The sequence below is a fragment of the Limanda limanda genome, chromosome 11 (genome assembly GCF_963576545.1).
Source record: "Limanda limanda chromosome 11, fLimLim1.1, whole genome shotgun sequence".
NCBI classification, from domain to species: domain Eukaryota; kingdom Metazoa; phylum Chordata; class Actinopteri; order Pleuronectiformes; family Pleuronectidae; genus Limanda; species Limanda limanda.
Genome location: NC_083646.1, coordinates 11,339,142 through 11,362,358, shown reverse-complemented (window position 1 = coordinate 11,362,358; position 23,217 = coordinate 11,339,142). Strand labels below are relative to the sequence as shown.

Below are 23,217 nucleotides of genomic sequence, written 5' to 3'. Positions count from 1 at the left end.
TTTGTGTTGTGTCGTTGTGTTGGACTTGGTGCAGTGTGTATGTGTGTGTGAGTGTGAATGTGAGTGTGCACCATTACCGGACATAAATCATAATTTCCCTAGAAGCTAACTTTACAGGTTATTGCAGTGGAGAAAAAAGCAACTTGCCAAGTAGTTTGAATACCAGGAAAACTGGTTCTGTTGAAAAAGGTAAAGATTTGTCCTAGCAAAATAAAATGTAATGCATATCTGTTAAATGTGATTATAGAGTTAACTGATATTAACTTGTAATTACATCGGTTTTGATTTATACTCACTTAACTACAGTGTATTAAAATGTGCTGTATTGGTTATTATCGTATTGAGGGTTCCACCTCCATAAATATTATTTAGCATCATGTCTTTCTGAGGACCAAATAAAAGATTGAGACATTTATTAAAAAAAAATCATTTAATCCTATGTATTTTTTCTTTCAAACTTTTATTTTATTTTGTAACAATTACAGTTTGCATATATAATTTCCCTAGAGCACCAAAGGCCCCCAGGGAATCAGTCACAGCACCCTGGAGAAAAGTCTTTAACCTCCCATAGAGACTGTTGTTTTGTGTTGTGTTGGACTTGGTGCTGTGTGTTTGTGTGTGTATGTGTGTGTGAGTGTGAGTGTGAATGTGAGTGTGCACCATTACCGGACATAAATCATAATTTGCCTAGTAACTAACTTTACAGGTTATTGCAGTGAAGTAAAAAGCAACTTGCCAAGTAGTTTGAATACCAGGAAAACTGGTTCTGCTGAAAAAGGCAAAGATTTGTCATAGCAAATATAAATTTAATGCATATCTTTTAAATGTGATTATAGAGTTAACTGATATTAACTTGTAATTACATCGGTTTTGATTTATCCTCACTTAACTACTGTGTCTTAAACTGTGCTGTATTGGTTATTACCGTATTGAGTGTTCCACCTCCATAAATATTATTTAGCATCATGTCTTTCTGAGGACAAAATAAAAGATTGAGACATTTATAAAAAAAAATTCACTTAATCGCATGTAGTTTTTCTTTCAAACTTTTATTTTATTTTGTAACAGTTACAGTTTGCATATAAAATTGCCCTAGAGCACCAAAGGCCCCAGGAAATCAGTCACAGTAGCCCGGAGAAAAGTCCTTAACCTCCCATGGAGACTGATGTTTTGTGTTGTGTAGTGTCGTTGTGTTGGACTTGGTGCTGTGTGTATGTGTGTGTGAGTGTGAATGTGAGCGTGCACCATTACCGGACGTAAATCATAATTTGCCTAGTAACTAACTTTACAGGTTATTGCAGTGGAGTAAAAAGCAACTTGCCAAGTAGTTTGAATACCAGGAAAACTGGTTCTGTTGAAAAAGACAAAGATTTATCATGGCAAATATACATTTAATGTATATCTGTTAAATGTGATTATAGAGTTAACTGATGTTAACTTGTAATTACACCGGTTTTGATTTATCCTCACTTAACTACAGTGTATTAAACTGTGCTGTATTGGTTATTAATTATCGTATTGAGTGTTCCACCTCCATAAATATTATTTAGCATCCTGTCCTTCTGAGGACAAAATAAAAGATTGAGACATTTATACATTTAAAAAAAAAAAATCTCATGTATTTTTTCTTTCAAACTTATTTTATTTTGTAACATGTACAGTTTGCATATATAATTTCCCTAGAGCACCAAAGGCCCGCGGGGAATCAGCCACAGCAGCCTGGAGAAAAGTCTTTAACCTCCCACGGAGACTGTTGTTTTGTTTTGTGTTGTGTAGTTGTGTTGGACTTGGTGCTGTGTGTGTGTGTGTGTGTGTGTGTGTGTGTGTGTGTGTGTGTGTGTGTGTGTGAATGAGTGTGAGTGTGAATGTGCACCATTACCGGACCCTCGCTTTAACCCAGCGTGCAACCAAACGGTGAATCCGTCGTGAGCCCCACAGCTGCTACCCGGAAATATTACAAGGGCCGGAAAGGACCAATGTTCAGGGAGCACACGTCACTCACTTTTACCCAAAAATATCGCCACCGAGCGTCCGAATCCCTCGCGTCCGTCGACAGCCTCGTTCCGAACAGCTCCCGCCGGCGCAGCCCGTCGAGATGAAGCGTGGAGGAGGAAGCTGAAGCCGGAGGAAGTGGATTTCGGGAAGCACACCGAGCTCAGCATCACTGAAAATGGCTCCGGCTATCGACTGGAAAACAGCACGCAGAAATGGAAGCGGCGGCTGCTAGCTAGGCGGCCCAGAAGAAGAAGAAGGCGTGACAGGCCTCATCCACCCGCAGCCGAGCTCCCGCCACCGGACGCGAAGGTAAACATTCCCCGCGGATAGAACTTTCTCAGATGGACGTGCTAGCACCGGGCTTCGTGATGTTAATGGCCGCCTGCGAGCTTCTAATGTCGGGTCGGGTCGACGGCTAACGCTAGCAGCAGCAGCGGCAGCCCTGGTGGTCGTGTGCGGGGTTAGTGGACTGTGTGTGGCCGGCGCCGGGCTGCTAAACCCGGGGAGACGGTGTGAATATGATCCGCGGAGAAACCTTCAACTTCTGCATTCTAGCTCTTCCCATGTTTTTCCTTCCCCCCCCCCTCGCAGTGTTTATGTCTCAGGATGCCGCCTCGAGTGCCTCCGTTATCACTGCTCGTGTTTACATTGTGCAGCGGAGTCTGGATCCACACGAGTGTTTTTCCTTCAGCATGTTTTTCTGTCCCTTCTTCAGCAGGAATCGCTGATCTACAGTAACATGAGAAGCGGCCGAACACTCGATAGATTCTCTCCCGCATCGGCCAGAGGAGCTCGCTGCCCCCCCAGCTTCATCGCAGCGATCAGAGGAAACGGTAAGATGTTCACAAGGTGAGCAAAAGCCAGATTAAAAAAGTGAGTGATGCTTCTGGAGCCAGTGCAGGTGAAGGAGCTTCATACTATCCATCCTAACGGGAATCAAACAACTCGCAACTTAATGCAACAGTTAGACCTGCTCTCCTCGCCATTTCTGCAGATGAAAAGTGGCTCTCTAGTTAAATAGCTTATATTTAACCTCACAATATTGTTGGTAGTTGGTGTTAGATGAGTTATAATTAATCTTAATAGTTATTGCACACAAGAGGATCGGTTTAGTATCTGAACAGGTAGCAACCATGCAGCAAAGTGCTATGACTATAAATAAAAATGAACCATTGTCCAAGGATGAATTGTAATTAGCCTGAAGTATGTGCAGTTTGAATGGATTTAATTTAATATCTGCTGTTAAATCATCCTCTTGACCCATGGTAAGGTAATGCACAGCACATGACACTGTATTTACCCGCCATTATGCCCACTGCAAATAGCCCTTTGAAGACATCTATGAAACAAAAGAACAGAGATTTTCATTCTATGTCCACCGATTCTACGCTAAAAAGGAAACTGACAGTTTTATAATGGGCTCAATATTGTACCGTGTTGGTCTGTCTAGTAATAACTGAACAAAACTAAAAAAAGAATGGAGAAAAGTCAAAGGCGCCTATATGGTGCAGTTGAGGGTTCCAAAAAACATTTAGCCTAAGCATCGTATGAACATAATTAACATTTTTTTGCTGGACAGGTCGACCTGCATTTGCTTCTTCCTGACGTCAAGTTAAACACTAATGACTAATGAATGTGTTTATGCTGAAATGGAAAACCTGGATAAGGGACTGACATTGTTCCAATTTGAGGTATGCAGAAATATGAGAAGGGAAGCTAGATGTTTCTAGTCTCTACCATTGTGATAATTGGTTTTGTCAAAATGTAAATCAGTTAAACTATAAAAGCCACTAAAGTATTTTTTAAAGAAAATTCAAAAGCCAGGCTGCAATGTAGCCAGTCTTTTTTTAACCTTATGTTATTTGAAAGACAGATTTTAGTTTGAGAAGTGGTATTTAAACGGCTTAAAGTTGGCAAAGGCATTTTTTTCACCTTTCTGTTATCACATAATGTACAGTAGGAAAATAGTGAACTTCCCTGAAGTAATAACTAGAAGTCATGTTATCCACAAGTGTGACAGTGCAAGTGGTCAAATGTAGCAGGGATTCCACCGGTTTAAGTAGTGTGGGCATAATCCAAATTAGCAGCCACGTACAGATACACCTGCAATTTACCAAAAGTGAAACTTCTGCTCTATAATGTGGTTTTTCATCAAACACTGCCATGCCTCATTGTGTTTTGCCTTAGTCTCATCTAATAAATATTTGGTACTGGCAGAATACAAGCACCGAAACCTGCCATTAAGAGCTATATGTATAAACAATAAGAATGTTGAAAATAACTTTTGCCTCCATAGTACTGATAAAAAAAGAATTGGCAACAGGTCTGATATCATGGTAAGTTAATATAAAAGATTCAAATTGGAATTGCTGAGATTTGTATGTCTTCACCCAACATAAATATATGAACTGGCTCAAGACAATAAGAAGTATGAGGTAGGCAAATAGCAGAATAGATCTAGTCATAAAAAACGTTGAATGTAAAATATTTGTAGTATGAAATTGAATATATAAAAACCCAGTACAATCACTTATTAGCCTCTAACCTGCTGTTGAATGCATAGTAAGTAAAGTATTATGACTCATAGCACTGTTCCCCTCTATGACTGTCGTGTCTGTTTGAATTTTGTTTTCTTTCAGCTTTAAGAGCTTCTCCGCTGAACACGGATGAGGAAACTTGCATAAATGAAGGAAAATGTCAACGCTGTAACTCAAAGGCAACAAGAACTGCTTCTCAATAGAGCTATTCTAAGCAATTTTGAAATTAGGTGGAACTTGTCTACTTGTAAAAAAGACACTTTACCCTTTGATCATAAACTCATCTTCCTGGCTACCCCACTCGTTTTGGAAGTAGAGTGCGGGCCGTGGATGATCAAGTGGGAGTAGCAGCACCAGAAGTAAACAATCTGGAGAAAGGAATTTTAGATTTGAGGTGACATTCAAGTCGTTCTGAAAAAGTAGCAAAACTCAACCTTTGGGTAAAGTTTGTCTTTCACCAGTCAGTGGTGGGATCATTGTTTGCCGCTCCTAGTGCTGGAGGTTTGGCCCCTGCACCCCCATGTGCCAGTGAGTGGGAAATGTTCCAATTTGGAAAGTATAATTTGGACATTATAGAGATGTTAAGTGGGCACCAGGCCCACCAGTTCAAAGGCCTTGGTTTAGATCGACAACTTCAGCATCAACAGCAAGTTCAACTTCACCAGCATCAACTCCAGCAGCAGCAGCATCAGCAGGCTGAGTCTTCTGGAGCCCTTCTGTCTGGACTTGGCTTGGGCCCCCTGCAGGGGTCTAGAGGTAACGCCTTTTCTGATTCTGCCTCCATTTTTGCCAAGATGAGTGCCCCTCCTCCCCCACCTTTACAACAACAGCCTTCTTCATCTCAAAGCTCTCGTTCAAAGTCAAGCAAGATGAGCAGCAGCAGCTCAAGCCATTCTTCAGTCTACCCACAGTTCCTGCGCTCTTTCCACCCGTCTGAGGCAGCACTAGCACAGGAGCAGTTACACCCAAGTGTAGGCCGCTTTGAGCACTTTGCTGGGGGAAGTAGCAGTAGTGGGAGTGCTGGGGGATTAGGAGGATTAGTAACATCAGCACCTCCACCCCCTCCTCCTCTGCATCCTGGCCTCTCTGTCCCCCAAGCATCACCTGGTCCCTCCTCCTCCTCTCCTTCTCCTTCAACCTCTGTGGCCACCTCTAATAACCCCTCTAGCAGCAGTGCAGTCAGCTCTTTGGGACACCAGTTAGTTGGGGCCCAGTCTGATGCACGGAGCCTTCACCAACAATTTAGTTGCATGTTAGCTGCTAATCAGTATTTCCTGTCTGGGGTCCCTGCTAATGCTAGTTTAGAGCAATTTCTTGTTCAACAGGGAACACATAATCACTTAGGCATTGGTTTAAGTCAGACTGGTGGGGAGCCTAGTACTAGTCTCGCTCCGCCTCCTGCTTTGCATTCCTCTCACTTGCATAGCCACTCTTCTAGCCACCCACAGCACACACCACAGCAGCCTCCCCTGCAGCAGCAGCAGCTCCCACCTCACACCCTTTCTCACCCTCACTCTCATTCTCATCCTCACCACCCGCTTCACCCTGGCCCCCAACCCTCATCACTCAGTGGCTTTGACTTTCAGGGCATCCCTGTACTTTCTTCAAATCAGATAGCTTCTCTAATGCAGCAGGAAGCAGGTTTGCCCCTCCATCTCCCCCTTCATTTATCCTTATGTAAAGACGATGGTAAAGGGGAAAGTACTGGAGGTGGAAGTAGTAGCAGTGGTAGCCACAGCAGTAGAAGAAAGAAAGCTATGGCTGGTTATTTGCCACAGAGAAAATCTGAAAACAATAGTAATAGCAGCAGCAGCCATGGGCACAGCAGCCACAGTAATCCCAGTGCTAGTAGTAATGGAGGACTAAGTCATGGTCAGCCACCAGCTTTAATTGGGAGTGGGGTTGGTATGTCAAATATGGGTGGAGACCCATCATCCCTTCTTGCTTCATCATCTTCATCCTCATCCGTAGTTTCCTCCTCCTCCTCCTCTGCACCCTCTTCCACTGCTGCCTCAGTACTGGTTACTAATGATTCTCACCATTCTAAATCTGATAACCAGAGCTTATTGCAGCCCAACCCCACAGAGTCAGACACAGAGCCCCTTTATAGCTGTGGGGAGTGTGCCAAAAGCTTTCCTCACCTTTCAAGCCTTCGCAGGCACTTACGCATGCATGAGCCAACCACAGCAGGTTCTAGCACTAGTACCAATACTGGGCCAAACCCTATTCACATTAAAGCACAGGATGAAACACAGTCTGACCCAAGCCTTCCCCATTCGACCCAAGAAACTATCCAACCCTCATCCGATTCTTGTTCTAGCCCAGACAAAGTATTCCATTGCCCTGATTGTAGCAAAGCCTTTAAGAAAAAAGGGCACCTCCTGCAACATGGAGTTTTACACTCTTCAGCCCGCCCATATGGCTGCTCCACGTGCTCTCGGGCTTTTAATCGTAGAGAGTCACTGACACGCCATGAGAAGATACATGAGGAAAAGCCTTTCCGATGTCCCGCCTGTGGCCGTGCCTTCCGTGAGAGCACATCTCTTCTCAACCATGCTGCCTCAGGCACCTGCGGCAAGCCCGGTAGGGGACCTAAACAACGGGGCGGCAAGACAGGAGCTGATGGTGAAGAGAGAGTTGGGGGAGGAGGTGGAGGAGGTAATGGAGGAGGGGGGACTTATCAGAGCAATAGAGGGGTTATTTATGGGAAAACTGAGGAAGAAGATGGTGTTATCATTGTGGGGGAAGGAGAGCCAAAATCAAGTTTAGGATGTGATGGTCTGTTTCAGTCTGGAAGGGGAGGGAATTCAAATGAAAGGGACAGAACAGATGGTAAATACCCCACTGACTACTCTCGGAATCGTTACACAGGCTACCATGATGACCACCGTTCTCAAGGTAATCCATCTCCATGCTACTCTGGTGCCTCCCCCTGTGGAAGTGGGATGCCGGGCCCAGCTCTGAGAAAGGCACCCTTGGCCCCAACACTGCATCCACATTCACAGAGCCACAGCCAGCACCACCATCCTCAGCAACAGCCCCACCTGCCCCTTTCTTCTCTACTGGATGACTCAGAGGATGATGTCACTAGCTCTGTCAATAATGCAATCTCTGCGATTACAGCAGCTAGTAACAGTGGAAATAGAGGGGATGATAGGGGAGACATCATAGGAGGTCTGCTAGGTGGTCTTGGTTTAGGTCCTTTGGGCTCACCTTCATCCACCTCTGGTATGGATAAGAATTTCAGAGGTGGTGGGAGCCAGGAGGCTATGAGCAGCAACCCACAGAATCCTCCTTCCAAACCAAAACGTCCGCGTAAACCCAGAGCTAAGAAAGATCCTGCAGCTGGTGGACAGCCCCCCAAACGTAGGCAGTACACCCCCAGAATGGGGCCCAGTGGGCTCCCACGCACTCACCTCTGCAGTGTCTGTGGTAAGGGATTCGCACGCCGTGAGACCTTACGCAGGCACGACCGCATCCACACTGGAGAAAAGCCCCATCACTGCACTGTTTGTGGAAAGTACTTCAGAGAGGCGTTTCACCTTAGCAAGCATCAAACAGTCCACTCTGGGGCAAAGAATTACAAATGCAGCATTTGTGGGAAAGAGTTTGGTTACTCCCAGAGCCTCAGGAGGCACAGCAAGCTCCACCAGAAAGGGGAGCTGGAAGAGGTGCCCACCACACCAGCTCCGGAGAACCTCAACAGCTTTAACCCAAACCCTCAATGTAGCGTGGGCCAGGAAAGGAGCCAGAACCAAGCACCAAGCACCTCCTCCTATTACTCCTACTCTCAAGATGTCAAGCCTCAAGACACCAACCCCCTGCCACAGCCTCCACCCCCACCCCAACCACAAGCCCCGCCTCCACCTCGACTGTACACCTGTGCTATATGTTGGAAGTCTTTCCGCCATCATTTCCATCTGACTGCTCACCACCAGACGGTTCATGAAGGCGGGGGTGAAAAGCTCTTCTGCTGTGAGGTATGTGGGAAAGCATTTGCCTACTCCAATAGCCTCACAAGACACAGGCAGTCACAGCATGGGATGACCCGGGCGGACACATCCAACCCACAAGAAGGCAGTAGTGGGTCTGGAGACAACCGAGGTGGGAGTGATGTTAATCAGTCAACATCAGAGAGCGAAGCTGCCACCAATGTCCTGCTACAGCTGGCTCCTCCCACAGAGGGTCATGGAGGGCAGAGTCTCAGTGTTGTGACTCATAGCCACCAACAGGCACCCCCACAACCTCCCGGTGGTTACTCCCCCCTCTTTTATGATGCTGCAGCAGCCCAGCCTTCAGCCTCAAATGCTCCATCTTATTCGCAGCCTCTGCCTCCAAACTCCACAATCATGCCCCCCCACCACCCACATTCCCCAGCTGGGGTGAAAGGAGAGCACATATACCCAGCTGGATCCCGTAGCCGTACCCTTCACACCACAGCCCCGTTCCAGCCCCTTACGGAACTGCCCTCTACTGAACATCATCATCTGCATCACCATCATCATCACTCCCACCATCATCTCCATCATCAGTCAGACACCCAGTCCCACCAACACCTTGACTGCAGCAACCAGTTATCACATGACGATATGAGACGATTCAAGAAGAAAAAAAAAAAGTCCGACAGGAGAGATTGGAGGGAAAATAAATGGGATTCCCAAGATTTAGACAGATATGATGGAAGCAAAAAGAAGAGAAAGATAAGTTGTACAATAAGAGGAAAGTTGAATAAAAAGCAAGGCTCTCTTCGTTTGACAATTAGGCGTGGAGAAGGATCAGGTGGTGGTGGGTACAAGCTTGTCAACACTGGGGGGATGAAGGTGCAGATCCTGTCATCTCTCAAAGTCCCTGTGAAACGTTTTGGCTGTCCTATATGCCCCAATTCTGTGTTTTCCCGCAAAGCGGGACTCCTAGTCCACATGGCAGTTAAACATTCACAAAAAGTCTCGACCACTCAGGAGCGACTGAGCTGCAGTGTATGTGGGAAACAGTCTCACACGCCCTTGGCGGCCTTCGTCCATCGGGCCTCCCATCGTGCCAAAGGGACTTTCTCCTGTCGACGCTGCTCTGCTCGCTTCTGGAATGCTACACTTCTCCACAGGCACAAGGTGTCCTGCCGCCGCAGGGCTAAAGGACTGCAGCGAGCTGATGATAAGATGCTTAGGCTTTCAAAAAGACCAGGAGAGAGAGAGGCCTTCCAGGGTCAGGAGGAGATGCCACTCCTACAGGAACCGTACAGATACTGAACAAGTTAGCATCTGAATATTGGCATATAAGAGGGATATTTCAGGTTTAAAATAGGAAGGTGAGAAAAAAAGGGACATGAAAAGGCATCCACTGCCTTGAGGAGAATATGCCTCGTGTCTCTGTTGACATGTTTTCTGCTGACTTTTAGAATGAGTGTGTTAACAACTACTGTAGAGCATCCAATAAAATATCACCAGATATTCTTCCAGTTTATATTGGAAGATGTCTTTAAAGACGTGACTGTTTGCATAGGATCATTAACCCCTTAAGTGCATTGACACTATGCTTGGCTGACACTGTGCAGTTACTAGACAAGTTTAGTTGAAATGACCTGCTAATGTATCTATCTTTCCCATAACTAGAATCCCTGCTACATTTTGCTGTATGATAAACGTCTCTGCTGTGTACTCTGTCTTGTTGTTGTTCACGTAGAGGCTCTGAGGAATTTTTTTAATGTAAAGTGCATTTATTAGGATTAGGGACATGGAGACAAAGACCTTTGTTAATAGTTTGTCAGTGCATGTTTGTTCTCTGGTCAAGTTTTTTGCTGAGGTTGTAAAATCACTCCTACAGTATGTGATGGTTTATTCAGTATATCCCCGAAAGTTTGTAGTGTAAAACTTGATTTGAAAGTTACTCTATATTCCCTAGTGATTTAATCACATATAGATAAAATGTCAAATTTGCTGGTAATTAGCATTACAAGGATCCCTCTCCTGCCAAAATGAAGAAACTTATTAACGCCTTGCTTATTATGTTCACTTTACTGCATTTGTTTGAGATATTCCTAGCTTTTATACCAAGAGATTGAGAACTGGTTAAACAAGTGGACTGTAACACATGTTTATCTCATGTTATTTGTATGCTCTTTTTAGCAATGATTATTTCTACTGTACTTCACGGCGTGTTAAGACATGGACCTATCATGATAGAAACAAAAGTAATATTCCATGTATTTGTGTGTAACCCAATCAGTTTTCATACCAATCTTATACTTAACCCCTTTTACCTTTTTACTTTTTTGCTGAGTTGCAATCATATTATTACTGTCAAGCCTTGTTTTTTTTTCTTCTAAAGAAAAATAAGTTTTAAGTACATTTTGTCACTTTATTCACATATGAAATTGTCATACCCCTGTCAAGCCTTTGTTTTTTTTTTCTTCTAAAGAAAAATAATAGTTTTTAGTAGATTTCTATCACATTATTTACTGAGAAGTTAGTAGTTGATTATATTTCAGCAATGAATAAACCTTAAGTGTAATCATTTGTTTTCCTTTCTTTTCTGATTCAAAGTCACCTACTGCAACTCCAGAATATGATACAAAACTGCTAGTCACCTAACACACGTAAGATGTAACTGTTACCAAAGTCAGTATTGAAGTTTTACAATGCTATATATAGCTTAATGTCCTATGTGAATTTCATATCACTCTGTGGATTAAATGGATTTCAGGATGTAGTTGATATACTAATAAATTTCATTCAAGGCATCCCTGTTATTGGCCAGATTTCTCCAAGATAATTTCACAATTTTCAATCATTTAGATTCACAATATTTCACATCACTGCTTGGGATAAATAACTGTGTACAAGTTCCCTCCTAGCCCCACCAGGTGGCAGTAAGCACCTCATCGTACTGTACTCTCGGCCTGGTGAGGCAGTCACATGGATTCTGCTCTGACAGGGAGTGGAAGGGAGAGAGAGAGAGTATGAACTGTGTGACTGCTGCTGTTCACAACACTAAGGGCACAAAGCAAAAGAAATGCTTGAGCACCAGTGAGTAATTAATGTGCGGTTAAATTTAGCTACGCAAACAGTCTTGTGATTAAAGAATGAAAGGCAAAACATGTCATTTTTTCAATTGTATTTGAAAAGTATAAATTAATTGGATTAGAAAATCAGATTATTTGTGAGTCTAATCTCGCCCTGTGATTCCAGTTCAGGGGGTTCATGATGGAGAATACGGCTGCATTTGAGTTTTTGATACTTTCACGAGTGACTTCAACCACAATGTTATGATTCAGTCAGAACACAAGTAACAACATGGTGTATAAGATGTGTTCTAGTGATATTAAAGCCACAAGTCGTCTCTCTGCTTTACACTCATCAACTATGATGAGTTATACTTACAGCTGCTTGAGGGGTTGATAATTACAGTCTAATAAAACATAAACCCATGTGTGTGTGTGTGTAGCCTTGTTGACAGCACAGATATAATAACATTCATGTTTGGTGTTAATATCCCCCCACGACCCTCTGCAGCGGGGGGGAGGCCGCAGCTCTTTACGTGTCAGCTCCTGCACGCGAGACGAGGAGGTGAATTCCTGCGGCGCGCACGGTGTCGTGCACGCGCTTGTGCACCTGTACGCCGCCGGAGGAGCAGACAGCACGCGCGCTTCCTGTGTTTCGAACTTCCCTCACGCGGCAGGGGGGGCATGCACGGAGACAGCCCGAGGGGGCGGGGCGGTGCGACCTATTTTTGCCCAATCGCCGCGCGTCGTGGGCGGAGCCTCGATCCCGCGGCGGCCAATGGGAGGGCCGCTCCCCGCGTGCCTGACACACGTGAGCGGCAGCAGCTATTGTGCGCCGGGAGGCCACGTGCCGCGGCCTGATGGAACAGCGCGTCACGTGTTCTGTGGATTACAGGGAGGAGAGTGGAAGAGCCGAGCAGCGCCGCCCGGTTCTCACAGGAAGCCAGCAGCAGGCTCTTATAGCGGGGGGGCAGAAAGCCTCAACGTAAACACGTCAGTCACGGGGATGACAGGGGCGGGTTATGAGGGGGGGCCGGTACACGTGGCCCCCCCCCATACCTGTCAGACAAAACAAACAGCTGCCGCTCCTCGACATGTGGCACGGGAGGGAGGGAGGGAGAGGGGGGGGGGGGGTTGTCTCATAAATAATGTGCACCGGAGCCCCGGGAGCCACGCCCCCCTCCCGCCGCTCCGCTGGCTCCCATCCGCGAGAGAGGCGTGACGTCACGTGAGCCGCCCGTGTCCGTTCCAGCTGAGGGAGCGAGCGAGCGCGCGCGCGTGCGTGAGGGGAGGCAGAGAGAGAGAGAGAGAGAGAGAGGGAGAGAGAGAGAGTGAGAGAGAGGGAGAAGAGAGAGAGAGAGGGAGAGAGAGAGAGAGAGAGAGAGAGGACACGGTGGAGCGTGCACACACAGACCCCCGAGCCCGTGCGCCCGTGACCGGATCCACCGGGTGCACGAGAGTACAGACAGAGAGAAAGAGGAAACGACCCCCCCCCCTCCTCTTCCTCCTCCTCTTCCTCCTCCTCCTCCTCCCGACGCACGGACAGCAGAACAGCACCGAGCAGACAGCTTGTCATCTGACCAGCTCAGCCGCCGTGTGCGTGCGTGTGCGTGTGCGCGTTGTTCCGTGCACACCGAGCCTCTCTCGGTGTTTTGCTCTGACGGAGCCTTCACTTCTCTTCACCTCCATTTCTCTTGCGGAGTCTTGTTTTTTTTTTTTGAGCTTTGGACATTTGGACAAGTTTTTTGAATTGAGACATTTTTCTCCCTCTCCTTCTCTCGGTGACATTTTTCACGTCTTTTTGCAAGAAGTGCTGTTTATTTTGTGTGGAGAGAGTGTTTCTCCTCGGATGGTGTGGCTGTTCCTCCCACTCTGCTCCTCCTCCTCCCGGGAATAACAGCCCCGAGCCCCCCCTGCACACTTTGAAACAACTCCAAGGCTGCGATGGAATACTTCGATGAGAATATTCCTGCGTGCACATAAGGAACTCGCAACCACAGGAGCAAAGGTAAAAAAAAGTTGCGTACGATTTCATTGAAGTTTTCAAAGTGTCATAAAACTGTCATGGGTGCACCGCTCGTAGACTTGTACAGTACAATGGTTGCTCTATTCCGAATGAACACTTCTCAAAACTACGTGTGTCTCTCTCCCCCTTTCTCCCCTCCCTCACCCCTCCTTGCAAACACATGCAGAGTCATCCAGCAGCCTACTGGTCCCATTGGTAGGTGCTCCACTCGGATACCCGCGCCCCCTTCCAAGTGACCCCCCCACCCCCCCCTCGGGTGTCTCTCTGCGCCCCCGTCTGGTCCAGGATGTCCAGGCAGCTCGCTCAGCCCCCCACCCCCGACCTCCCAGCCGGAGCCAGCCCACAGTTTGGAAGTTGCACCCAGCCTGCAGGCTCCATCACAGGGGGCCACCTCAACCCCATGGCCGGGCTCAAGTCCCTCCTGCAGCACCCCATGAAGGGGGAGCAGCGTTTAAAAAACCCCAGCGATGCAAAAGGTGAGAAAGCCGACGAGTTGTTGACATTGTTGTTGATGTTGAACGTGCACCACGGTCACCTGACACACTCCATCTCCACTATAAACCCGATGGCAGAGCCTGAATAAGTCATACTCCTCTCCGTTCCCACCCACTGCTACTGTAATACAAACATGTAGCACTTTATGTAACAAATAGCATTTGTCATATTTCCTGGTGCATATTTTTACACAAAAATGATTCAACCATCCCACAACGTTCGTGATGACTCCCCCGTGATCCTCCTGAGTAGTCACCTGGATTATAATCCCTGCAGCGATTCTCAAATTAAGATCCAGATTACACAGAGCGATAACATGTTTTGGTTCAGCTGGAGTTCTGTGCAGGCATGCGTCCTGGCCAGAAACTTATCTTCAGCCATTGTGAGATTTGCCGAGGAGCTTACTTATATGTTATGGCAACAAATTGGTTTCAGCTCCCCCTTAATGCCGCAATTCAGCTGCCATCTGGTCCATCTGTGAGTGTGAATGGGAGATAGAAAGAGAGGCAGATTTTGCAGAAGTGCATCTTATGAGTACACATGCTGCCTCATTTAGTTCTGTCTGACTATAGAGTTGGTGTTAGCATCCATTTACCAGAGGAACTTTGTGTACTTAGAGATGAAACCACACCAAAAGCTGTTTGTCTTCATCTTCACCCTGATCTAACCATGGCTCTTCTCTCTGGCAGATAAAGACCGACCGGATCTGGATGAGGACTCCCCGAGGAACAACAGTGGAATAGTCAGCAGTAATAACAGTAATGGCGTTGGTGGTGGTGCTGCTGCTGGTAGTGCTGGTGGTGGTGCTGGTAGTGGTGGTAGTGGTGGAAATGGAGGAGGACCTTTCAACCAGTTCCTGGGGCCTCTCCTTTGGGATCGCACACTGCCGGCAGATGGGGGCCTCTTCCAGCTGCAGTACATGGACTTGGAGGAGTTCCTCACCGAAAACGGAATGGGCGCCATGCATAACAACAACAGCTCCAGTTCGGCCAAGATCCCCTCGCAGAGCTCCCCGTCCGCCGTGCCCAGCCAAAGTTCCCAGTGCCTACCGCCATCGTCCCCGGCTTGCTCCTCGTCTTCTTCGCCCTCTTCCTCTCCATCGCTCATTGGCTTGGAGGTGGCCCAGCCGCAGAGCCTCGCAGGAGGAACCGACTGTCTGCATGGTGAGTTTTGATCTCCAGGGAATAGATAAACATTTGAACCAGGGGGCAAAAAGATAAACAAGGACATGTCATTCTTCAAGGTTTTAACTCACAACAACAGTATCATGGAGGTCGACAAGCCGCAAGAGACAAATAGTCCCCTGCCACTGATATGACACCAGTAGACCCTACAATGCAGTATTGGTTGAGATGCAACCAAGGTTATGTGGTGTTTGAATTGTTCCCATGGGCTATTTATTCACAACTTCAACTCCTCTTTGAGGTTATTCTGCCATGTTGACAAAGCATTCTTTTTCTGTGCTGTGGGGTCAACCTGAAGGCAAGCAGATACAGTCACATGGCTCTAGACGCAAAGTCAACCTGACAGAGAAAACACAGAGTTCACGAAGGGCTGTTAAACACCGACCGAAATGTACTTTTCACTTTGCAGCAGGGCGCTGGGTTCAAAGTTGGTATCGGGGAAATGTGGAGAAACAAGACTGAGAGAGAGGTGAAGGACAGAAACGTGCAGCCTAAGCCCTGAGCTATTTGATGAGTCAATTTCGTCGGGGTTGACGAGGAGGTTTGGTCTCAGTTTGGCATGTGATCAGTGTTCTGCAGTGCACAACACAATCAGCATTCACTCCCAGCCAATTATTTATGTGCAGCAGGGTCACAGGAGCAGCACTAAGAGAGAGAGAGAGCGAGAGGAGAGAGAGAGAGAGAGATTGTGTGTGTGTGTGTGTGTGTGTGTGTGTGTGTGCGCGTGTGGAGTGTTTGCGGTTGCGTGTCTTTAAATCTCTCCCCACTTCACACGCCACAGCCATGTGCACGCGTCAGTACACGTGCAGCGAGTACTGGAGTGAGAGGACTAGAGGCAGGGCCACCAGACATGTAGGAGGAGTCCACGGGGGGGGAGGAGACACACTGAAGCAACAGGAAGAGTTCCACTGTGCTGCTGGACTTCAAACCGAACATTTGATCCCCATTGAATGACATGAAGCGCACTGATATCAAGAGGAGTTTTTTACACTGTGTGGGATACTGATGCAGAACCTTCAAATCAGCCCGTCCGTGACAAAGTGCGTGTTCTGATAATGACTTTATATTACATGATAAGGGCCCATGCATTCAGATTAAAACCCATTTTATATCAAGTCTTGTATTTTCATAAAACGATTGTGCTGTTTAAAAACAAAATACTGTTGGGTCTATACGTTTTGGGCTGAGGCGATTTTGCCAATGTTGTAATTCTCATCTCCCACGATATAAGACAAGAGAAGCTGTAGTATTATAGAGGCGTCAAAACAACATCTGATTCATAAATATTAAACCAAACAACATCTGAACTCATTTAAATATAATAAGTACTTAAGATAGACTAGGGAAACAATTGACTTTCTCACGGGCTTCCCTTCTTCTTGGAATGCTGTTGTACGAGTCCTGGAAGGTATGCAAAAACATATTGGACCGTTTCTCTCGGGCGGGAAAAACCCTCAAGCTCTCTGAAGGTTGAAGACATGTGGACAAAATTGCACCAAATCCACTTTGCAGGTCTGCGTTCCAGATCTTTCCAAAAAAGCGGAGAGAGGGGCCGCCATGTTCCGCTAGGCGCTCAGGGTTTGCCCGTTCTCATTCCAGCAAAACACTGCACCAGGTGGTTGGTGGGTTTAAGGAGGGATGAATAATTTAAACCTCCTGGTTTAGTCACAGGCAGAGAATATAAATATTTTCTTTCCATCCAAACCAAATTTTAACATTATATTTGGTTGTATGGAGGACGCTTGACTTCCTCTTGGAGATGCCCTCCTGCTTGTTTGTTAGTGTTAAGGTGGCACTGTCGCTGTGGAGCAGAGGAACATCATGTAGGAACAGTTTGCACTGTCATGAGCAGCTGGTGTGAGAACATGCCCTCATATTACCTGGTCCTTACACAGCCTTTACCCATGTGATCGCTGCTTATGGCTCTTCAGATAACATGTTTAGAAGGTGCCAACATGTACAGTATCATAGATAGAGGGGCTGGGTTTGGTTTTTCCAACCAAAAAACGGCCTGCTCCTCCTACTACTTGAGGACTTATTATGCTCCTTTTATATTGCTTATGGGGTTTCCACATCGTCAGTCTAATTTAATTATCATCTTTGAGGAGAAGAACGTCTTCGGGTTTCGATTAGATGGTTTTGATGCACTTCTGTGGTCATTGTTCTGGGTTGTGGTGTTAATATCCTGTCATGTCTTCATCTATTCCTGAGCTTAAATCAATGTGCTCTGTTTTCCCCATATATTGTGATTTCATAAGTTGAGATAACTTTTAAATTAAGTCTAAAGTGTTGATTGATTTTATTCTGTTGAATATGTTTATATTAGTAGGAGAGATGCTGATTGGTCTGTTGGTGTACACATCCTATAGGAAGGATTTAGGGGAGTGTTTTTCCTCTCAAGGGAAGAGAAGTCCCCCCATTGATGTGCATAGAACCTTAAAGGGATAGTTCACTGAAAAATGAAAATTCACTCATCTACTCAGCACTAAGTCCACAAAACACTTCTGGAGTTTAAGGGGTAAAACAACAGAAAAAACACAACATGCCTCCATACTCCTCGTGTGTTGTCGTCCAAGTGTCCACAAGCCCCGACATTCATATTCGATTTGAAACAAGGTCATTTACTCAAGTTTTTAGCCTAAAAGTCCACTGATATTTTCCTACGAGACGCATTCATGGAACGTCTGACATGCTAACGCCCCCTAGCTTATTTACTTACAGTGGACTTTTAGGCTTAAAACACAGTGTAAATGACCTCTTATGGAGTCGAATATGAATGTCAGAGCTTTCAGACACTTGGATGATACCACAGGAGCAGTATGGAGGCATGTCATGGTTTTTCTGTTGTTTTATTACATCGGATGTCTAGGTCACCATTGACTAAAATTATATTGGATTCTGCTCTAACAAAGTTTACCCCTGAGACTCCAGAAGTATTTTGTTGACTCAACGCTTCACCCACCCCCCCACATCATCGGCACAGTGGTGAGAAGATAATGAGTGAATTTTCCTTTTTCAGTGAACTATCCCTTTAAAGGGGGTGGGGTTAGGTGTAACCCTACATTGGCCCCACTTAAAGAAACTGGTTTTGAGGGGAGGGGTGCAAAGTTACATAACACGTCCGCTTTTAGATTTCTGTATTGGTTTTTCGGTTCTGGACGTTGGCTAAGGAGATTGCACAAAATCCTCAGGTACATAAAGACTAAAGTTCTGCTTTTCTCCAACAGGCAGTATGACCTTATGCAGAATGAATGATCCATAACAATGGTTTTGATTTGGATTTTCCATTATGGCCAGTCCTTATGTTTGTAATAAATCATATACAGTGAACTTTTTCCATTGTATATCAATGGCATGTGGAGATAGTATGGAAGGCCTAAGGAACATTAGATATTTTCAACAGATGTTATTCGTGTTACAGAATAATATTTAAAAAAAGTAGAAGTAACTGCATAATACCTCTGTTTTTGATTGATTACTCTTGCTTGAAATTGTCTTCTTGAAATCCGTGCAGGCCATGGAAGCTGATTGAATGAGTTTTTGTTATTTACAACAACTAACACCACAGCTCTCTGCCTCCACCTGGTGGTCAACTTGGTGAACTGCTGCATGTGTTCCTGTCATTATCACACTGGCCTGTTGTAATCAGCTCCTTTAATGTTTGACAGTAGAATCAATATCTGTCTTAAATGTAGTCCAGTCACAAGCATTTAAAACACAAATATCTTCCTTGTAATTCCAGGGAGTCAAACGAGTATGAACGAGTCGTGTGAGTCACCCTGCTCCTCCTCCTCGTCCTCCTGTCCACCTCTGCTGACGCCCGACGGCAGTGGACCGGATGGGGCTGGAATGTTTGATGCTGACACTTCGGACATGGCTATGTCCAGCAGCCCCAGCCAGCATAACTACGACCCCCGGAGGCACTCCTTCAGCGAAGAGGAGCTCAAACCACAGCCAATGATCAAGAAGGCCCGCAAGATCCTGGTGCCTGATAACATGAAGGTGAATGATCTCCTCTCACCAAAAGAATTCTGTGCACGGGTGAGGAGCAAAAGTAATCTGAGGTCAGGACCAGGTCATTTGAAGGCACAAGTGAGGAGTCTAAACCCAGAATGTAATCAGAAAGCAACACATAATGCTAATCCCAATTTATCAGAGCAAAGGGTGGTTAACAGTCCAAAACCCAGACATATTTAATATAGAATAATATAACTAAATGCTGTAAAAGCAGCAAATCCAGTCACTTGAGAAGCTTTAACCAAAATCTTTTGGCATTTTGCGATTGGATAGTTGCATGACAGGTTTCTGGACTAATTGTTGCTGTGCAGATTCTTAGGTACGTTTTACTGAGCAAAAGGGAAACTACACACATTCACGTAAGAGCTTGATCATAATCAGAATGACTAACAGGTTATTGATCCCTGCAGGGAAATTGCTTTGCTACAAATGCACAACAAATGCATAGCAATAATAAACACACATGAAATAAACAGAAAGATGTAGCTACCTAGCTAGATAGATGGATAGATATTGTATATACACATACATACATGTTGCAGGGTTAGCGAAGGCGACTTACATACATTAATTCACTGGTCATCCAGCGATCTGAAATAATATTATCTAAGATGGTGGATTTAGACTCACTGTTTCAGATCACTGACCAACCACTGAAAGTAAAGATTTATTTAAGTATCATTTTCCTTCCTCTACAATAAAATCTTTAGCAATCAAAGAAAGCAGAATAGCAATAAATACTAGATCAACAAAGTAGAATTTAGAAAACAGTTAAAATGAATATAGAGTTATTTAGAGGCTTTCAAAAACTGGATCATTTACATTAGTCGTAAAAGTGTGAATTAATCAACAGTCAACCCAACAGTGTTGAAGCTGTGTTCAGTTTCCTCAGCAGTGGGATGTGAGCCATGTAGGCTGTTTGCATGTTGTAGTTACTCTCGGACATAAAGTCAGTGCAGAGGAGGAGGTTTGTGAAAGGAACATGTCCCACGCTCATTCATGGCCAAACACCCACATTACCAGTAACAGGAGTACTCTGAGTTCTCATTGATCCTTCTATTGACACAGTTCTACCTCATCAAGCTTGGTTACTGGATCTGATCTCTGACAGATGCTGAAATACCCAACGTGCTGTCTTGTCTGTTCCCCTTCCAGGATGAGAAGTACTGGACCAGGCGCTACAAAAACAACGAAGCGGCAAAGCGCTCCCGAGACGCTCGCCGTCTCAAAGAGAACCAGATCACCGTGCGCGCCGCCTACCTGGAGAGAGAGAACGCCACGCTCCGACAAGAAGTGGCCGAGATGCGGAAGGAACTTGGTCGCTGCCGCAACATCCTCAGTAAATACGAGAACCGCCTCGCTGATCAGTGATGAAGGCCCGGAGCGAAATCAGGAAGAGGAGGAATATAAGCTGGATTCAAGACTGAATTTTTGGGGGGGTTGCACGATGGACAGAATGGGGTCAGGATAATGATGATGAGGAAGATGATGATGATTATGATGATGATGAATGTATAAGACGAGGAGAAGGTTTGTGTATTGAAGCTCAGGTGTCTTGTTGAGGTGTCAGCTCTTAAAAGTCATGGATGGAGAGAATAATTTAACAGATGACAGATGTGACTTTTAAGAGTTTTGTTATTGGAGAATTGTATATTTTTATAATACTTATGAAAAATTAGAGGGAGAGCAAATTTGGAGAATAATTTTGTATATTTTCTACACGACTGGGACATAGAGACGGGAGGGAAGCTATGGTAAATCTCTTTTTATGATAGACCAGTCAGAAGCTGTTTTCACAGGTGGTCAGCCATCGATGGTTATTTTTCAACTTGATTCTTGTAGTCAGGATGCAGCAGCAGTGGCGAGGACGCATGTAACAAATTGTAATATAGAGAGCAAAATTATCTCAGAATCGTATAGTTTGACATTTTTGTGGATTTTACTCAAGCACTTAATTTCTATGGTTATTCCTGTTCTGTTTCTGTCACTGGGAATGGGCGTGCAGGGGGGGGAGAGAGAGCGGCAGAATGAGAGACGCATGTAAACGGCTCCGCATTATCCTAACACATGTCTTGTCCGGTCATGTGTGTTCACCTTTTTGAATTGACTTTACTTCACCCACATAAATTCCTGATACCTCGGCCGTATATGTGAGATCGGTGCATCTTTCACGAGTCCATACTTGTATCTTTTATCTCCTCGATCCCAGCGGAGTGCTTTTTAACTCCTCCCTGGTGTTTCACTCTTGTCGTGAAGCCCAGGGCAAATCTGCTCCTCCCGATCCGCATATCTATTTGTCTGTATGGACAAACCCAGAGGCTCTCTTTCTGTCTGCTGCCTCCCCCGTTCACTGTCAACTCCTCCAGGAAACAATCGGTCCCGGTGTCTCCCTTGTACCTGGACAGTACATAGAGAAAGCTCAAATCTCAGTGTTGTAATGTATTCTGAAATAGTAATCCAACCTTCCCAGTAAAACGCACATCGTTACTTTACCGTACTTTATGAACACACTATAATTAGCATTATTGCAGGGGGGAGGAATGATGTGTATATTGGATAGGCCTATACTATTTTGTGTATGTGATGTATTCCAGGAGATGGGTCGAGAACACCCGTCGAGTGGAATGGTGTTAATTTCTCAGATTTCTGGGAGAAATAAAAGCCAAAATTTCCTATGTTGATTCACAAAGCTTGTTGCTATGTAGTGCTTTTTTCAATACTGCTCCTTCCTTACTGTTTACTCCTATTATTACTGCTTACTTTATACTGTATCTATGAACGTCTCTGTGTACCCACATCACCTGCACAGGGCCATGGTACACTATGTTATGTTCGTGGGGGAGGGATGACTAGTAATAGAGTGTGATTTTAATCCCCTTAATGACCATGGTGAGTAGGTACCATTACTGCTATTATTATTGTTATGATTATGATGATTATCCCTCTTATTATTGCTGTTCTATATTACTGAATTATTTTCTTTCGTTGGATGAACGTGATCTGTTGCACCTTGAAACGTCTTTGATATTCATTGTTCCTCAGAAAGACTATTCCATTGGATAAAAAGAAGAGAAACCCTCACTCTGTTATTTCCATCCCGTCTCAGACCTGCAGACGCTCTTCTGCTACGGACACTACTGCCACCTGTTCCTCCTTGGATTTCAAAAAAAGAGGCTCAATAACTTGAACATGATGCTCATTGCAGACTTTCTTTTCCCCTCGACGACGTCCTCTTCTGTTCCTCAGCGGTGTATGGACTATGCACACTGTCAATATGCTCCGTGTTGGTTTATTTCAGCCTTTATCACCCTCAATCAGTGATTGTTTGCTCTCCCGGCAGGATTCTAGTCTCTAATATCCTCACAGATGCGGCTGATGAATCTAGTGACTCTTAATTGAACTACAACTGCCCTGCTGCATCAGTGGTGTCCATGGTGCCCAGTCCACTCGGCGCTGGTTATTTGGATGTAGTTGAGATTTCCCAAAAAACACCAATAAAAGATTGTTCTCATGCACTACTGCTCTGCTTCTCTCATGTGTTCCATGTATTTAAGGTTTGAGTTGCTCGGGTGGCTTGAATCTTAAATCAAAGCCAGTTTTCTACAGTCAAATTTCCGCTCTGCTACTTAATAACCAGACTGTAGTACGCGCTGAACGACTTGTTTTGATTTCCTCCCTGTTTTGTTTACACTCCATACATTCCTTTTATAGTCAAACACTTCCAAATGTGCATTCTTGCCCCACAGCAGCAGCGTTTCCTCCTCTCGAACACTTAATGGGCATTTTATACCTTCCTAAATTACAACTTCCTGTTTATGGGGATTTATTCTTCAGTGCAGATGAATATCAGAGAACATTTTGTTCTGAAGAGCCAATAAGAGTCTGTCTGCTCTTTATCATGATAACACAAGTCACACCAAGCTGCCTGTTTGGAGGAGAAACACGACGTCAGGTAAAAATCCACTT

The 23,217-nt window shown here is 45.2% G+C and overlaps 2 protein-coding genes across 5 annotated transcripts; both read left to right on the top strand.

Moving 5' to 3' along the window:
* The first annotated feature begins 1,871 nt into the window (after positions 1 to 1,871).
* si:dkeyp-69b9.6 (zinc finger protein 628) lies at positions 1,872 to 11,268 on the top strand. Of its 3 annotated transcripts, XM_061081978.1 has the most exons (4): positions 1,881 to 2,304; positions 2,711 to 2,828; positions 4,635 to 5,288; positions 7,404 to 11,268. In XM_061081978.1, exons 3-4 carry the CDS (start codon positions 5,072 to 5,074, stop codon positions 9,776 to 9,778), a joined length of 2,592 nt encoding a protein of 863 aa, XP_060937961.1. In that variant the 5' UTR covers positions 1,881 to 2,304; positions 2,711 to 2,828; positions 4,635 to 5,071; the 3' UTR covers positions 9,779 to 11,268. The 3 variants fall into 3 exon arrangements, with proteins under 3 accessions (XP_060937960.1, XP_060937959.1, XP_060937961.1); XM_061081977.1 differs by having other exon boundaries at positions 1,872 to 2,304; positions 2,714 to 2,828; positions 4,635 to 11,268; XM_061081976.1 differs by having other exon boundaries at positions 1,872 to 2,304; positions 4,635 to 11,268.
* Positions 11,269 to 13,839: 2,571 nt separating this feature from the next.
* On the top strand, positions 13,840 to 22,766 carry dbpb (D site albumin promoter binding protein b). 2 transcript variants are annotated; one of them, XM_061081980.1, is made up of 4 exons: positions 13,840 to 14,031; positions 14,740 to 15,213; positions 18,977 to 19,236; positions 20,407 to 22,766. In XM_061081980.1, exons 1-4 carry the CDS (start codon positions 13,842 to 13,844, stop codon positions 20,620 to 20,622), a joined length of 1,140 nt encoding a protein of 379 aa, XP_060937963.1. In that variant the 5' UTR covers positions 13,840 to 13,841; the 3' UTR covers positions 20,623 to 22,766. The 2 variants fall into 2 exon arrangements, with proteins under 2 accessions (XP_060937963.1, XP_060937962.1); XM_061081979.1 differs by having other exon boundaries at positions 18,977 to 19,275.
* The last annotated feature ends 451 nt before the right edge of the window (positions 22,767 to 23,217 follow it).

Bases quoted from the DNA above. Each gene is read 5' to 3' on its own strand.
- si:dkeyp-69b9.6 (XM_061081977.1), top strand. From the start codon at position 5,072: ATGTTCCAATTTGGAAAGTATAATTTGGACATTATAGAGATGTTAAGT.
- dbpb (XM_061081979.1), top strand. From the start codon at position 13,842: ATGTCCAGGCAGCTCGCTCAGCCCCCCACCCCCGACCTCCCAGCCGGA. The intron at 15,214-18,976 runs GTGAGTTTTGAT...TTGTAATTCCAG, and splicing joins AGGAACCGACTGTCTGCATG to GGAGTCAAACGAGTATGAAC. The intron at 19,276-20,406 runs GTGAGGAGCAAA...TTCCCCTTCCAG, and splicing joins CAAAAGAATTCTGTGCACGG to GATGAGAAGTACTGGACCAG.